At 37.0% G+C, this 14451-nt stretch overlaps 4 protein-coding genes and 1 pseudogene across 5 annotated transcripts; all 5 read right to left on the reverse strand.

The window, feature by feature from the left end:
- Window positions 1-1487: 1487 nt before the first annotated feature.
- On the reverse strand, window positions 1488-2789 carry LOC147275281 (loganic acid O-methyltransferase pseudogene; annotated as a pseudogene). The gene is made up of 2 exons (XR_015119715.1): window positions 2364-2789; window positions 1488-2117 (listed from the first exon to the last, which is right to left on the reverse strand). The product of XR_015119715.1 is annotated as a loganic acid O-methyltransferase pseudogene (transcript).
- Window positions 2790-3065: 276 nt separating this feature from the next.
- Window positions 3066-4767, reverse strand: LOC147275282 (loganic acid O-methyltransferase-like). Its single transcript, XM_086256924.1, has 3 exons — window positions 4675-4767; window positions 3735-4391; window positions 3066-3523 (listed from the first exon to the last, which is right to left on the reverse strand). Exons 1-3 carry the CDS (start codon window positions 4765-4767, stop codon window positions 3185-3187), a joined length of 1089 nt encoding a protein of 362 aa, XP_086113050.1. The 3' UTR covers window positions 3066-3184.
- Window positions 4768-5864: 1097 nt separating this feature from the next.
- On the reverse strand, window positions 5865-7755 carry LOC147275283 (loganic acid O-methyltransferase-like). Its single transcript, XM_086257063.1, has 3 exons — window positions 7633-7755; window positions 6713-7369; window positions 5865-6346 (listed from the first exon to the last, which is right to left on the reverse strand). Exons 1-3 carry the CDS (start codon window positions 7723-7725, stop codon window positions 6011-6013), a joined length of 1086 nt encoding a protein of 361 aa, XP_086113189.1. The 5' UTR covers window positions 7726-7755; the 3' UTR covers window positions 5865-6010.
- Window positions 7756-10020: 2265 nt separating this feature from the next.
- Window positions 10021-11730, reverse strand: LOC147275284 (loganic acid O-methyltransferase-like). The gene is made up of 3 exons (XM_086256684.1): window positions 11445-11730; window positions 10656-11300; window positions 10021-10359 (listed from the first exon to the last, which is right to left on the reverse strand). Exons 1-3 carry the CDS (start codon window positions 11493-11495, stop codon window positions 10021-10023), a joined length of 1035 nt encoding a protein of 344 aa, XP_086112810.1. The 5' UTR covers window positions 11496-11730.
- A 403-nt stretch (window positions 11731-12133) lies between these two features.
- LOC147275285 (loganic acid O-methyltransferase-like) lies at window positions 12134-13749 on the reverse strand. Its single transcript, XM_086257345.1, has 3 exons — window positions 13633-13749; window positions 12732-13388; window positions 12134-12472 (listed from the first exon to the last, which is right to left on the reverse strand). The coding sequence occupies exons 1-3, from the start codon at window positions 13723-13725 to the stop codon at window positions 12134-12136; spliced, it is 1089 nt and encodes a 362-aa protein (XP_086113471.1). The 5' UTR covers window positions 13726-13749.
- Between the last annotated feature and the right edge of the window lie 702 nt (window positions 13750-14451).

Here is a 14451-nt window from a genome sequence, read left to right on the forward strand (position 1 = left end):
CTAATATCCATTGACTCTAGCATCCTAATATCCATTTCTTAATAATGAAAAATATTATTAAGATAATTGTGGTCCGCCATAAACCTAACGCAAAATTGACACTTTTTTAATATATCATTTAAGAATGAACCATTTTCAATATTAGGAAGAAAAATATTATTAAGAGCATTTTGGATTAAATCTATATCTAATTTGATTAAACATTAAAATATATCCCAAATACAAATTAGAAAAAGAAATTTTAAAAATGAATGAAATATATAATAATATATATAATCATATAGGCCATCAACGTGTCTTCTGAAGAAGAAAGGCACACCTATGGATCATGATGTCATCGTTCTTCTTCAAGTTATGGAAATGGTGCTAAGCTCCATTGGTGCGATGGAGTAAATCCACAGCAGGCAACTTAATTAGCACAAGAAAAAAAGTGGGTAAGTGAGTAATTAAAGCTAACTAACCAGCCAATGCCTAGTGGCGAAGCAAACATCCAATCTGCTGACCCACCATCTAAGCCTAAACCAAATGCTCCTACCATCATTGCCAAGCTTCATAAACCTTAGAAAGAAGCAGAAGACAAGCCAAGAAAGCAGCAAGACAAGCGTGGCTTGCAAGAAGGGATTGCGTGAACTTCTTGATGGAGTCAAAGGAGAAGATGGTCTCCGGGCAGCCCACGATTGGAAGCCCACGGGCCCACATGGGCCACGTGGCAGCCAACGGTTAGAAGCCCACGGGCCACATGGCAGCCCACAATTGGAAGCCCACGGGCCCACATGTGCCACGTGGTAGCCCACGATTAGAAGCTCATGGGCCCACTTGGGCCACGTGTCAGCCCACGGTTGGAAGCCCGCGGACCCACATGGGCCACGTGGTAGCAGAGCAGGCTTTAATCTCGCCAACCATCTTCCGCCACGTGTCTCTTCGGCCATTTTAATTTAGCAAAATGTCATCTGCATGCTGGGTTTGGTATCAATCGAACTGCGGATCTGCTGGGTAGTGAGAGGATGCCATACCGCTGAAGCAATTTTAATTTTGTTCTATTTTGTAACATTGATTTTATTTATTTTATTTCAAGTTTTACCTTTATTTTGCACCATCTCAATTCTCACATCGAATTCAGTTTCCACCCAAGTTTTTCGCCAACAAGCCCATCTAATCCAACCCACATTCAATCTCCTATTAATAAACCAAAAGAAACAAATGGAAAATCTGTATTCTCTCTCTCAAACATTCCTTTCTTCCCCACAGAACAAATTATTACTTTCCAAATTCCTTTCTTCCCCTTCTCCATTTCTGCGCAGATTCTCAATTCTGAATTCTGAATGTTTGGTGGGCTGCTTAATTCTGAATGCCCGAGGTACAAAGAGAACTATAAACACTCATTCAAAAAAACTCAACAGAAATTAGGAGGAAATGTAATTTATATTTTGTTTGGGGTTCGCTTTTTTGTTGATCTGTTGCATTGCATTAAATTATAAAGAAAGAGAGGCAATGAACTTGAGAATAGTATAAATGATGTTGCAGTTTGAGCTCAAATGTAGTGGTAAAACATATTCTTACAATTGAAACAGATACAAAGGATAAATTGTTTCAATTCCAATAACCCATACCAGTTATTCTTAACTTTAAAGACAATGTAAAAGATTCAAATCCACAGGGCCTCAACATACCAATTGAAGAACATTCTATATTTATCATCTTGCCAAGTCAAGCTACAATTATTTTATTCCCCTGGAGTTTCAGATCTTCAAATGGCAAGTTGCACTGATAAACTAGAGAGAGCTCCATTGTTACTCAGTTGCTTTTCGTTTGAGTAAAACAAATAAGTTGATTGATATCCCTGATTCGAGGATGGAGGAGGATCCATGAACTTTCTTGCTTAATGAATCGAAAAGCTCATCCAGAATCTCATCTCCAAAATGCTCCTGAATGATTCTCCCCATTCCGCCTCTCAAGGTGGAGGCGAACACCATGGGCTGTAGCTTTTCGTGAGGAAAATTTTCCATCCTTTCTATGCTGAAATATCCATTACCTTTCACAATTGCTTCCACTTCTTCGAGAGAAGCGTTATATATTGCCATATTGAAGGAGTCCACTTTGTCTTCAGTGATGATACCCTATCCAGTAAAATAAAAGGTCAAATACCAGCTTAAGTAGCAATCAATCTTGACTTCAAGATTTTTTTTTTTTTTTTTTTTTCCTTTTGAATTGTTAAAATACATGTTACATATCTTTTGGTTTAAGCCCAAAAAGAGAAAAATGTACATTATATTAGTGCTCTGTGATGCAAATTTGTAAAAGTTACTAAAAGTTCAGTAAACAACAGCAAGAGGAAATATAAAGAGAAACTGATAATTTCATACCTTGTTGGCCATGTCCATTAGGCAGGATCCAAGGAGGTCCATTGCCATGTTGTTAAAAATTTGTGCATGAGGGGTTCCATTGGGGCGGCCTGGGACAATAATGGCCATCAACCCTCCACACACAATCTCTTGTGCTCTAGCACTTAGAAAGCACTCCATGTCCTTAGCATATTGAGCTGCGTATGCCTTAGCAACTTCGTCAGCAGAATTCGAGTAAAAAATCCTTCCTTTGTTCCAAGCAGGAGAGTTCATGTCTACCACCTCTTTTGGCACTTTAGAAAGACCACTGACAGCATATGAAGAGTAGACAAAGTGAAGAAAGTTCTTGGGATATAAACGAGAATAATAAGAACCCGGCACACCCACTGCATAGTATCGCCTGTCTGGAGGGAGGGATTGGAAGAGTTCATTGAAATCATTTGAGGATGTATAAGAAGCTCAGAACACTAGATCTGCTCAGAAATGCACAAACTATATATCTTGCAACCTGAGTTAGATAAGAAGCTCAGTTCATCTCTCCCTGTCTAGTGCAAACTTGGGTATGAACTCAAATCTTATGGAGTACCTCTCACTATGATTTGACAAATTTCTTGCTAAATTAATCAAAGAGGTTGTCTATATTCTCATATCTGAAATTATTGATCCAAATCCCTCCATGCCAACACTGAAAGGTTGCACCGTGTCTATCTTTTGCAAATCAAATCAGCAATAATAAAGATGTCCAAGATATCACGAAGTCATACAATAGAAAAACAAACACAACAATAAGGCTAAAGAAAATTCAACTATAGCTTCACAAATACCAAAACAGTATGTTCAAATCAATTTGCCTTGCGTCTAAGCACAACAAGAAATTGAACTGCCTGCTCTGACTCAAAGATGGAGTGGTGCTCTTCAAGTTTCTTATGATACAAGTTGAAGAGCTCATTTAAGATTTCTTCTCCAAATTGGTGCTTGATGAGTCCCTCCAAGACAGCTCTCATATGAGATGCAAAGACTTGGGTTTCTGAGGCAATGTCATCTATCTTAACATGAGGTAAGTTTTCCATTCCTTCCATGCTAAAGCATCCATTTTGTTCTACAGCGCCTTCCATCTCTTGGGGAGACATGTAATACATAGGTATATTAAAAGAATCTACTTTCTCTTCAGGAACAACTCCCTGCATAAAGGAAAACACATAGCAGCCATAACAATGTCTTGTGCAATCAAACATAAAGCAACAATAATTGTAAAATCAAATGCGACATGAAATTTTGCAATTGTTACATGGTTCTCTATCTTGTTGCATTATTTGGCTTCGTAAAGATCATAATGAAGTAGCTCTACATGGTAGTACAGTATCAAAATTAGAGCAGTGGATCCTTGCTTACCTTACTAGCCAAGTCCATGAGGCAAGACCCTAAAAGTTGTAAGGTCACATTTGCCGGAGAATGAGAATGAGGGATACCATTGGGGCGGCCTGGAATGATAAGTACAATCAGCCCTCCAAACACAATCTCTTGTGTCCTGGCATGCAGGAAGCACCCCATGTCCTCACCAAATTGAGCCTCATAAGCCCTTACTACTTCACCTGTGGAATTTGAGCAGTGGATTCGTCCTTTATTCCAAGCAGGACTGTTTTTGTCCACTACCGGCCTCTTTTGGTACTCTTGAAAGCCAATGAATGGCAGTAGAAGAGTGAAAAAAGTGAATGGAAGCATTAGGAAAGATGCGACCATAGAAAGAACTAGGCACACCCACGGCATAGTATCGCCTGTTGGGAGAGAGGGATTTGAAGAGCATGTTAAAATCGTTTTCGGTATGATCATTAAAGAATTGAAATTCAGGATGTGGGAATTCAGCCCTTGGCTTTGATACTTGAACTCCACAGCTTCAAGTATGTTTTCAACCGCAAAAAATGTATTGGGCCCAAAAGAGCAACCTAAATCTGCAATGTGAATGGTGTTGGAAGATAACAAGATTTCTATGTCAAGCTTTTCTGCAATTGCCCTGTTTATAAGTTCTTTAGCAGCATCCACAGCTCCTCTCTGCAAAAGCAGAGATTTTGTATACATTTGATCCAGAACTTGATTAAATGAGTTTAACTATTAATATGCATGCAACATGTAATTAGTTTTTGCAGACCTCTTTAGATATATATTTTATGTTTGCAAGTCCAGGATACTAGATGAAGAAAAAAAAATTGACTATAAGGTTTGGCTACTGTTTCATCAAATTCCTACAATTATTACAATGTACTAACTATTAGAGTCAGACTAGTTAACTGTAGCAACTCCATTCATAGTAAACGATTAAAATCTAAAGAAGAACCTGGTAAGTGGAGTTCTTGGCATAGCTGTTGGGTCCATCTCCACTGTTCATAGGATATGCTTCAATGAATTTACTGCTTTCCTCTGCTGCCATTTCTCTCTCTGCTTCAGAAAACATTGAATTTATGGGTCAGTCTTTTCTTGTATCTTTTGCCTTTTAAAGACAACGACAGATCCATGCCCAAAACAAAAAAAAAAAACAAAAAAGACGACGACAGATCCATGTCACAGGATCCTCTCCTCTTCTCTTGATCTGAACCGTTCATCTTTGTCAAGCATAATCCAACGCCCTCTGAATAGCCACTTCATCAAAACAGAATAGAGTACATCTTATTTCTTACCCTTACTAAATTTTATAATTGCTACTCTATCCTTCTCGTAATCAACACCGTTGCAAATTATAATGGTTCTTCATTCAAGAGAGAAAATTATTTTGATTCTGACCCTTATTTTTCTTTCATGTGTTTCACTTATTTTTCTTCTAAAATCATTTAGTGCCGCATTTGGGTCTGACTGTTTAGTGCAGTACTGGGCTTCAAAGCCACTGGATTTTCCTCTGTTTCTGCAATGCATCATATGTGCATGTTGTGTGGAACTTACAAGGTTGGTAATTCGATCTTGTTTCTATGTTGCTTTATCATGGTTTCTTTAGAATCTTAGAAATTGCAGTATTTCAATCTGAAATGGTCGCAGTCCCTGTTTCAACTCTGTTCACTAATAATTATTAGCCTTGTGTTTCTTTTTCTTTTTTTTTTGGGTCTGAGCCTTGTGTTTCAATTATATGACAGGTTTTTTTTTTTTTTGTTGGTCTGAAATGACAGGTTATATTAAGGTGTTTTTTAATTGTGCCAATTTTAAATACTTCATTGATTCACGAAGCATTGCTAAGAAGAGGGAATTGTTCATGGGTTGTTGCGAATCGTTTCTGATACTCTGTTTAGCATGGAGTTTCTTATTTCTGAAGGTCATCAACTACAATCTTCATTTGCACAAGTAAATATCACTTGTAACTGAGTCCTGATATCAGACTTCGTGAGTCTAATAGTTTTCAAAATGCGTGATAAGTAAGAAGCTAATGGGACAATATAATAACATGATATAGTGTGACTTAAATAAGGAAGATTATTCCATGATTCCAAACATGCATTAAATAAGCATTGTCTCTCAGGTTAAGAGTATCTCTCTCCTGCTTATTATAGGTGGCTTACAAATTTATATATTGCAGGCAGCAATTTTACATGTCACTTGGTCATATAATAAAAATACTAACATAATAATGAAGCTAAAGAAAATTAAAACTATAGCTTCACTTATAGTAAAACATCAAGTTCAAGTCACTATGCCTTGCGTTTAAGCACAACAAGAAAGTTAAGTGCCTTCCCTGACTCAAAGATTGAGAGTTGCTCTTCAAATTTCTTACGATATAAGTCGAAGACCTCGTCTAAGATTTCTTCTCCAAATTGTTGTTTGATGAGTCCTTCCATGGCAGCTCTCATGTGAGATGCATAGAGTTGGGTTTTAGGGACAGAGTCAAGTGGCATGACAGGAGGTAAGTTTTCAATTATCTCTATGCTAAAACATCCATTTCGTTCTACCGCAGCTTCCAGTTCTTGGGGAGACATGGAATACGAAGGTATGTTAAATGAATCTACTTTCTCTTCATTAACTACTCCCTGCATAAAAGAAAAACACTTGGCATCCATAAGGAAATAATATCTTTTGCAATTCAACATAAAGCAACAATAATTGTAATATCAATATATGACATAGAATTCTCCATTTGCTTTTACATGGTTCTATATCTTATGGCATTATTTTGCTTCTTGAAGATTACGGAGATTACACTTGGCATCCATTTGCTTCTTGAAGATTACATGGTCAATGATCAACTGCTATTAAATTTCAATTATTAGATATTTGTTCTTCCATTTCTGATTCATAACATATTAAATTATTTACATGACAAAACCTAGGATCATAGTGAAGTAGCTATATAAAGTAGTAAAATATGAAATTTAGAGCAGTTGATCATTGATTACCTTCCTAGCCATGTCCATGAGGCAAGATCCCAGAATTTGAAAGGTCACATTTGACAGAGAATCAGAATGAGGGGTACTATTAGGGTGGCCTACAATGATAAGTAACATCAATCCTCCGTACACAATCTCTTGTGCCCTGGCATGCAGGAAACAATCCATGTCCTCAGCATATTGAGCTTCATAAGCCCTTACTACTTCATCTGTGGAATTTGAGTAATGGATCCGTCCTTTATTCCAAGCAGGACTGTTTTTGTCCACTACTTCTTTTGGTACTCTTGAAAGCCAATGACTGGCAAAAGAAGAGTGAAAAATTTGAATAGAAGCTTTAGGAAATAGGCGACCATAAAAAGAACCAGGCACACCCGCGGCATAGTATTGCCTGTTCTGAGGGAGGGATTTGAAGAGCATGTTAAAATCATTTGGGGTATTATCATTGAAGGAAACTAGAAATTCAGGAATTTTGGAATTCAGTCCTTGGCATTGATACTTGAACTGCACAGCTTCAAGTATGTTTTCAACTGAAAAAAATGTATTAGGCCCAACAGAACAACCTAGATCTGCGATGTGAAAGGTGTTGGAAGATAACAAGATGTCTATGTCGAGCTTTTCTGCAATTGCCTTGCTTACAAGTTCTTTGTTAGCACCAACAACTCGTCTCTGCAAAAGCAGAAATTGTGCATGCTTATAATGAATTATCTATCAGAGACAGACTATAGGAATTATGAAACTAGCATATTGGGCTCCTAGGTAGGGTTCATATAATTAGATAAAACAAATTTCTGCTTTCACATTTTTTTTTCAACTGAAAACTATGTGGTATTTTGAAACAGAACAGGCTCCTGAAAACATTCTAAAATCTAAACCAGTCAAATGTGCCTAATCTACTCATAGTAAAGGATACTATAGAACTATAGAAGAACCTGGAATTTGGAGTTTTTGGCATAGCTGTTGGGGCCATCTCCACCTTTCATTGAAAATGTTTCTGAGAATTCACTGGTGTCCTCTGCTGCCATCTCTCTCTCTCTCTCTCTCTCTCTCTCTGTGTTTTTGGTGAGGGGTTGGGGAGGGGGATATGGCATATTGTATTGTGGGTTTCATTATTCTATTAGGATCCGAACCCTCTCCTAACCACCCTAATCTCCTAATCTAACTAATATCTTCTAGCAAATTAATTAAGAACAGTAGAAGACAACATAAAAAAGCATGGTGGCAAAAATAATTTAAAGAATTAGTCAGCATAATTTGGGTGTCATTGGTATTATCTCTGTAGAATCTCTACTACTGCTACTTGTGACAATAATCAAAGACAAAGCAAATTAATTAAGACAAATTCAAGTAGTCAACAAGAAAAGTCCATGGTGGTGATGTGTAAGACAAACTAGTTCTCTTTTTATTTATTTTTCTTTTTAAAGAAAAGGACAGATCCATTTCATACATATCCATACATCATATTTGTCGTTTGTTTCATATTAATGTCTCTATATTAGCTTAAATTGACTGCCATTAAAATTTCAATCTAGGCTTATAGCCAGCTGATTCTGATCATTGGCATACTCTCTTGGTCATCTCTACAAGACAAGATTCCAATTGCTCTGAGTAATGTTGGCAAAAGCTCATGAATTTTGGGTATTTCTCTCATTAAAAAGAAACATAGGTTACAGCTGTGCTTTTATACTTAGACTCTTGTACACTAGCAGATTACTAAACTAGCCTTGATCAGTTACACCAGCCTCAACTAATAACATGAACAGTAACTAATCTTCCAGCTGCTCATCGTTGATGTGGCACTGGAATGAAATCTCTGCTATGTCCTTAACAAAATCTTCAGAATGAGGGGTACATTTGGGAGCCTGAAATTACAAGTGTCTTCGATCCAACTGAACTATATGAGAAAACCACTCCAATTACATGCAATCATGCTTTGAGTCAAACGTTTCCAAACATGATTTAAGTAAGAAGCAATGTCTCTCAGGCACAGTATCTCTCTCTTGCTTATAATAGGTGGCTTAAAAATTTATATATTGCAGGCAGCCAGGCAGCAATTTTACATGTGACTTAGTCATATAATTAATAAAAAAACATAATAATGAAGCTAAAGAAACTTCAATTATAGCTTCACAAATACCAAAGCAGCATGTTCAGATCATTTTGCATTGCCTCTAAGCGCAACAAGAAAGCTAATTGCCTTCCCTGACTCAAAGATGGAGGGTTGCTCTTCAAGTTTCTTGTGATACAAGTCAAAGAGCTCATCCAAGATTTCTTCTCCAAATTTCTGCTTGACGATTCCCTCCATGCCTGCTCTCGTGTGAGATGCAAATAGGTGGGATTTTGAGACAGTGTCATCTACCAAGACACGAGGTAAGTTTTCCGTTCTTTCTATGCTGAAACATCCATTTCGTTCTACAGCAGCTTCAAGTTCTTGAGGAGACATGGAATACATAGGTATGTTAAATACTTAAATGAATCTACTTTCTTTTCCTTTACAACTCCCTGCATAAAGTAAAAACACATAGCAGCCATAAGGATGTCTTGTGCAACCCAAATAAAGCAACAATAATTTATATTAAGATATAACATAAAATTCTCCAATATATTCGACATGGCCATTCCACGGTTATAATGCTGTCACAATTCAATTAAAGAAGTCTATTCTTCCATTTCTGATTTAGACAGATTAGATTATTTACATGGCAACATATAATATGATGGTAATGAACTAGCTATGTATTGTAGCATAACATCAAACTTAGACCAGTGGATCATTACTTACCTTTCTAGCCAAGTCCATGAGCTGCATGACCAGTGGATCATAACAATCTCTTCTGCCATTGTTGCATATTGAGCTGCATGCTTTAACAATTTCATTTTACCAAAACTCCTGTCCATTGCTTCTTTGGTACCTTAGAATCGACTATTGGAGGACATATGAAGAATGTACAAATGAATCATAGCTTTATATTTACTTCTCCACGTAAAATTCATTTTTATAGGAAATTCAGCTTTAATAGGAAATTCATTTTTGATTTGTGGAAGCATCGAACTCCACACCAAACTATACTTACGAGAAAATTACTCCAATTACATGCAATTATGTTTTGAGTTAAAGGTTTTTAAACATAATTTAAACAAGAATGCAGAAGCACTATCTCTCAGACTAGGAGTGCATCTCTCCTGCTTATTATAGGTGGCTTACAAATTTGCATATTGCAGAAATTTTACACGTCACTTAGTCATGCAAGGAGAAACTGACATAGAAGTGAAGCTAAAGGAAATTTAACTATAGCTTTGCGGATACCAAAACCGCATGTTCATTTTCCCTTGTGTTTAAGCACAACAACAAAATTAATTGCCTTAAATGACACAAAGATGGAGGGTTGCTCTTCAAGTTTCTTAAGATACAAGTCGAAGAGCTCATCTACTATCTCTTCTCCAAATTGTTGCTTGATGAGTCCCTCCAAGGCAGCTTTCATGTAAGATGCAACTAGTTGGGTTATAGAGACAGTGGGAGGTGCTGGGACATGAGGTAACACTTCCATTCTCTCTATGCTAAAGCATCCATTTCGTTCTACAGCAGCTTCCAGTTCTTGGGGAGACATGTAATATATAGGTATGTTAAATGAATCTACTTTCTCTTCGCTAATTACTCCCTGCATAAAAGAAAAACAAATAGCAGCCACAAATAAAATGTCTTGTGTAATTCTACATAAAGCAACGATAATTGTAATATCAAATATTTGACATAAAATTCTCCCATTTCTTTCTTACATGGTTCTCTAATTTATGGCATTGTTTGGCTTTTTAAATATTAACAATAAGATGTTTCTTACATAACAACACATAATAGGATATTATTTACATGACAACACATAATAGGATCATATTGGACTCGATATATATATATAGTAGTACAATATAAAAATTAGAGCAGTTGATCATTGCATACTTTCCTAGCCATGTGTGTGAGGCAAGATCCTATAAGTTCAAAGGTCACGTTTCCCAGAGATTGAGAATGAGGGGTATCATCGGGGCGGCCTGGAATAATTAGTACCATCAATCCTCCATACACAATCTCTTGTGCCCTGGCATGCAGGAAACACTCCATGTCCTTAACATATTGAGCTTCATAAGCCCTTACTACTTCATCTGTTGACTTTGAATAATGGATTCGTCCTTTATTCCAAGAAGGAGAGTTCTTGTCCACGACCTCTTTTGGCACTCGAGAAAGCCAATGAATGGCATAAGAAGAGTGAACAAAGTTAACGAAAGCATTAGGAAATAGGTGACCATAGAAAGAACCAGGCACACCGGCTGCATAGTATCGCCTGTTCTGAGGGAGGGATTTGAAGAGCTTGTTAAAATCATTTGGGGTATGATCATTAAAGAAAACCTGAAATTCAGGGATCTGAGAATTCAGCCCTTGGCTTTGATACTTGAATTCCACAGCTTCAACCGCAAAAAATGTATTAGGTCCAACAGAGCAACCCAAATCTGCAATGTGAAAGGTTTTGGAAGATAACAAGATGTCTATGTCAAGCTTTTCTGCAATTGTCTTCATTAGAAGTTCTTTGGCAGCATTCACGGCTTCTTTCTGCAAAAGTAGAGATTGTACAAGCTACTTTTAGTTGAAGGTTTTGAAACACTTCTGAATTTTCTAATAGACTAGAATGATCGAGCTTTACAAAAGAAAAAATAAATAATTTCTTTTGCATATTAAAGGTTACTATAGAAGAACCTGGAAAGTTGAGTTCTTGGCATAGCTGTTGGGGCCATCTCCACCTTTCATTGGATATGCTTCAGATAATTTACTGCTTTCGTATGTTTCCGTCTCTCACTCTTCTCTCTGTTTCAGGGTGGGGGTATGGCATGTATGTATCATGGAGTCATTTTTATATCTACAGCCGGCTGCTACTACTGTACTACTTGGCACTAATCAACAGACAAAGCAAACCAGTTAAATGGCCAACAGAAGAAGTCGATGGCAATGGTGTAGTGTAAGACAAATTGGCGGTCATTTTTTTTTTTTATGATGATATTTTTGTTATTATTTTGGTATTACAACCAAAAAAAATTTTATCACACCAGACACAAAAATTTCTCATTTGACCATTCTTTTCTAATGTTTTGAAAAAATATATATATATATATAAGTTTTTTTTCTCTTTCCTTCTCCCTTGTCTCCCTCCGTCACACCCTTCATATCCTTTCCCTTCCATCATTTTCCCCCTTGGCTTTGGCAAGAAGGCCCATGGCTGATATTTACATTTCACTTAGTACGATAAATATTAGGAAATAACTTACAGTAATAAATACGAAATTAACTTACTGCAGAAAGTTTACATGTCACTTAGTCATATAATAAAACCAAACATAACAATAAAGCTCTAGGAAATAGCTTCCAAATACCAAAACAGCATGTTCAAATCAGTTTTCCTTGCGCTTAAGCACGACAAGAAAGTTAATCGCCTTCCCTGACTCAATGGTGGAGGGTTTCTCTTCAAATTTCTTATGATACAAGTCAAAGAGCTCATCTAAGATTTCTTCTCCAAATTGCTGCTTGATGATTCCCTCCATGGCAGCTCTAACATGAGATGCAGATACTAGGGCATTAGAGACATTGCCATCTGCCACGACATGAGGTAAGATTTCCATTCTTTCTATGCTAAAGCATCTATTTCGTTCTACAGACACTTCCAGTTCCTTGGGAGACATGTAATACATAGGTATGTTAAACGAATCTACTTTCTCTTCACTAACTATCTCCTGCATAAAGGAAAAACACATAGCAGCCATAAGGAAAATGTCTTCTGATATCCTAATTAACCAACAACAATTGTATAATCAAATATGTTACCTGAAATTCTCCAATTGCTTTTACTTGCTTATGTATCTTAGTGCAATTAGTACCTTACATAATATTGTATGAGGATTATAATGCTGTTGAAGTTCAATTGAAGAAAATAGTTCTTCAATATCTGATTTAGAAAATAGTTCAAACTTAGAGAAGCTGATCAATGCTTACCTTCCTAGCCATGTCTATGAGACAAGATTCTAAAAGTTGATAGGTCACATTTGCCAAAGCCTCAGAATGAGGGATTCCATGGGGGATACCTGGAATGATAAGTGTCATCAATCCTCCACATACAATCTCTTGTGCCCTGGCATTGAGAAAGCACTCCATGTCCTCATTATATTGGGCTTCATAAGCCCTTGCCACTTCATCTGTGGAATTTAGGTAGTGGACTCTTCCTTTATTCCAAGCAGGACTGTTTTTGTCTAATACCCCTTTTGGTACTCTAGAAAGCCAGTGAATGGCATAAGAAGAGTAAAAAAAGTGAATGGAAGCATTAGGAAATATGCGACCATGAAAAGAACCGGGCACACCCACTGCATAGTATCGCCTGTTCTGAGGGAGGGATTTGAAGAGCATGTTCAAATCATTTGGGGTATGATCACTAAAGAAAACTTGAAAGTCAGGGATTTGAGAACTCATCCCTTGGCTTTGATACTTAAGTTCCACAGATTCAAGTATGTTCTCAACCGCAGCAAATGTATTTGGCCCAACAGAGCAGCCCAAATCTGCGATGTGAAAGGTGTTGGTAGATGACAAGATTTTGATGTCAAGCTTTTCCGCAATTTCCTTGTTTAGAAGTTCTTTGGCAGCATCTGCCACTGCTCTCTGTTTTGATTAAGAACTTGATTAGTTTCACGTCTTGACTACAATTCACACAATGAACAAAATGTATAGCTAAATCATCAATATACATGAACAAAAGAAGAAGAAAAAGAAGAAGATTGCTTTTGCATGCATTTTGTTTCAACTGAAACCTATGCTGTTTATGCAGAAGAGGTAATTCGTTCTTATGAAGAAGACAACTTCAACCATTGTATTTCTACCCATTAGAGTGTTACTATTGAAGAACCTGGTAAGTGGAGTTCTTGGAGTAGCTGTTGGGGCCATCTCCACCATTCATTGGATTTGCTTCAGAGAACTTACTGGTTTCTGCTGTTGCCATCTCTCTCTCTCTCTCTCTCTCTCTCTCTTGCTCTGTTGGTGGAGAAGGGAGTCTATGACACTAATCAAAGTGGAAGAGAAGAGAAACAGTCCTAGGTGGTGATGCAGTGTAATGCAAGGCAAATTGGTCGTCAACTTTTTGTTCAATTTAAAGGCAAGGACGGATCCATTTCTCACATGAAATCGACCTTCCTACATGCACGCGCCCGCCAAAATGCCTCCTTGGTTCACACATGCAGTAAATCATATGGTTAAATTAGTATTAGCATACTCCCATGTGGTCAATAAATCAATTTAAATTGGTGTATTAAAGACTAATTTCAGAACGTGATCACTAATCAGGTCAGACTTTCAACGATTCCATCTCCCAACTCCCACAAAGAAAACTAAAAAGAAAATAAATGAAGAGAAAAATGTAAAAGAATCCTTAAATAAATATAAAGAAACAATTGTTGGAAATTAATAATTTTTAACAACATATAAAAGAATTCTTGCTAGCATGTCACTTAGGTTATATAATTTTCCCTTATAAACGATGCTGCCACTGAAGATAGGATAAGATTTGAACATGCTCTTCAATTTGGTAGTTGTAAACTATAGTTAAATACACCAATTTAAATTGATTTATTGACCACATGGGAGTATGCTAATGCTAATTTAACAATATGATTTACTGCATGTGTGAACCAAGGAGGCAATTTGGCGGGCGCATGCATGTAGGAAGGTC

Source organism: Dryas octopetala, chromosome 9 (assembly GCF_963921425.1).
Source record: "Dryas octopetala chromosome 9, drDryOcto1.1, whole genome shotgun sequence".
NCBI lineage: Eukaryota > Viridiplantae > Streptophyta > Magnoliopsida > Rosales > Rosaceae > Dryas > Dryas octopetala.

Coding starts and splice junctions, on each gene's coding strand:
- LOC147275282 (XM_086256924.1), bottom strand. CDS start 4,767: ATGGCAGCAGAGGAAAGCAGTAAATTCATTGAAGCATATCCTATGAAC. Junction 4,392..4,674: donor CCAAGAACTCCACTTACCAG/GTTCTTCTTTAG, acceptor CTGCTTTTGCAG/AGAGGAGCTGTGGATGCTGC. Junction 3,524..3,734: donor TCATGGACTTGGCTAGTAAG/GTAAGCAAGGAT, acceptor TCCTTTATGCAG/GGAGTTGTTCCTGAAGAGAA.
- LOC147275285 (XM_086257345.1), bottom strand. CDS start 13,725: ATGGCAACAGCAGAAACCAGTAAGTTCTCTGAAGCAAATCCAATGAAT. Junction 13,389..13,632: donor CCAAGAACTCCACTTACCAG/GTTCTTCAATAG, acceptor TAATCAAAACAG/AGAGCAGTGGCAGATGCTGC. Junction 12,473..12,731: donor TCATAGACATGGCTAGGAAG/GTAAGCATTGAT, acceptor TCCTTTATGCAG/GAGATAGTTAGTGAAGAGAA.
- LOC147275283 (XM_086257063.1), bottom strand. CDS start 7,725: ATGGCAGCAGAGGACACCAGTGAATTCTCAGAAACATTTTCAATGAAA. Junction 7,370..7,632: donor CCAAAAACTCCAAATTCCAG/GTTCTTCTATAG, acceptor CTGCTTTTGCAG/AGACGAGTTGTTGGTGCTAA. Junction 6,347..6,712: donor TCATGGACATGGCTAGGAAG/GTAATCAATGAT, acceptor TCTTTTATGCAG/GGAGTAGTTAATGAAGAGAA.
- LOC147275284 (XM_086256684.1), bottom strand. CDS start 11,495: ATGAAAGGTGGAGATGGCCCCAACAGCTATGCCAAGAACTCAACTTTC. Junction 11,301..11,444: donor CCAAGAACTCAACTTTCCAG/GTTCTTCTATAG, acceptor CTACTTTTGCAG/AAAGAAGCCGTGAATGCTGC. Junction 10,360..10,655: donor TCACACACATGGCTAGGAAA/GTATGCAATGAT, acceptor TCTTTTATGCAG/GGAGTAATTAGCGAAGAGAA.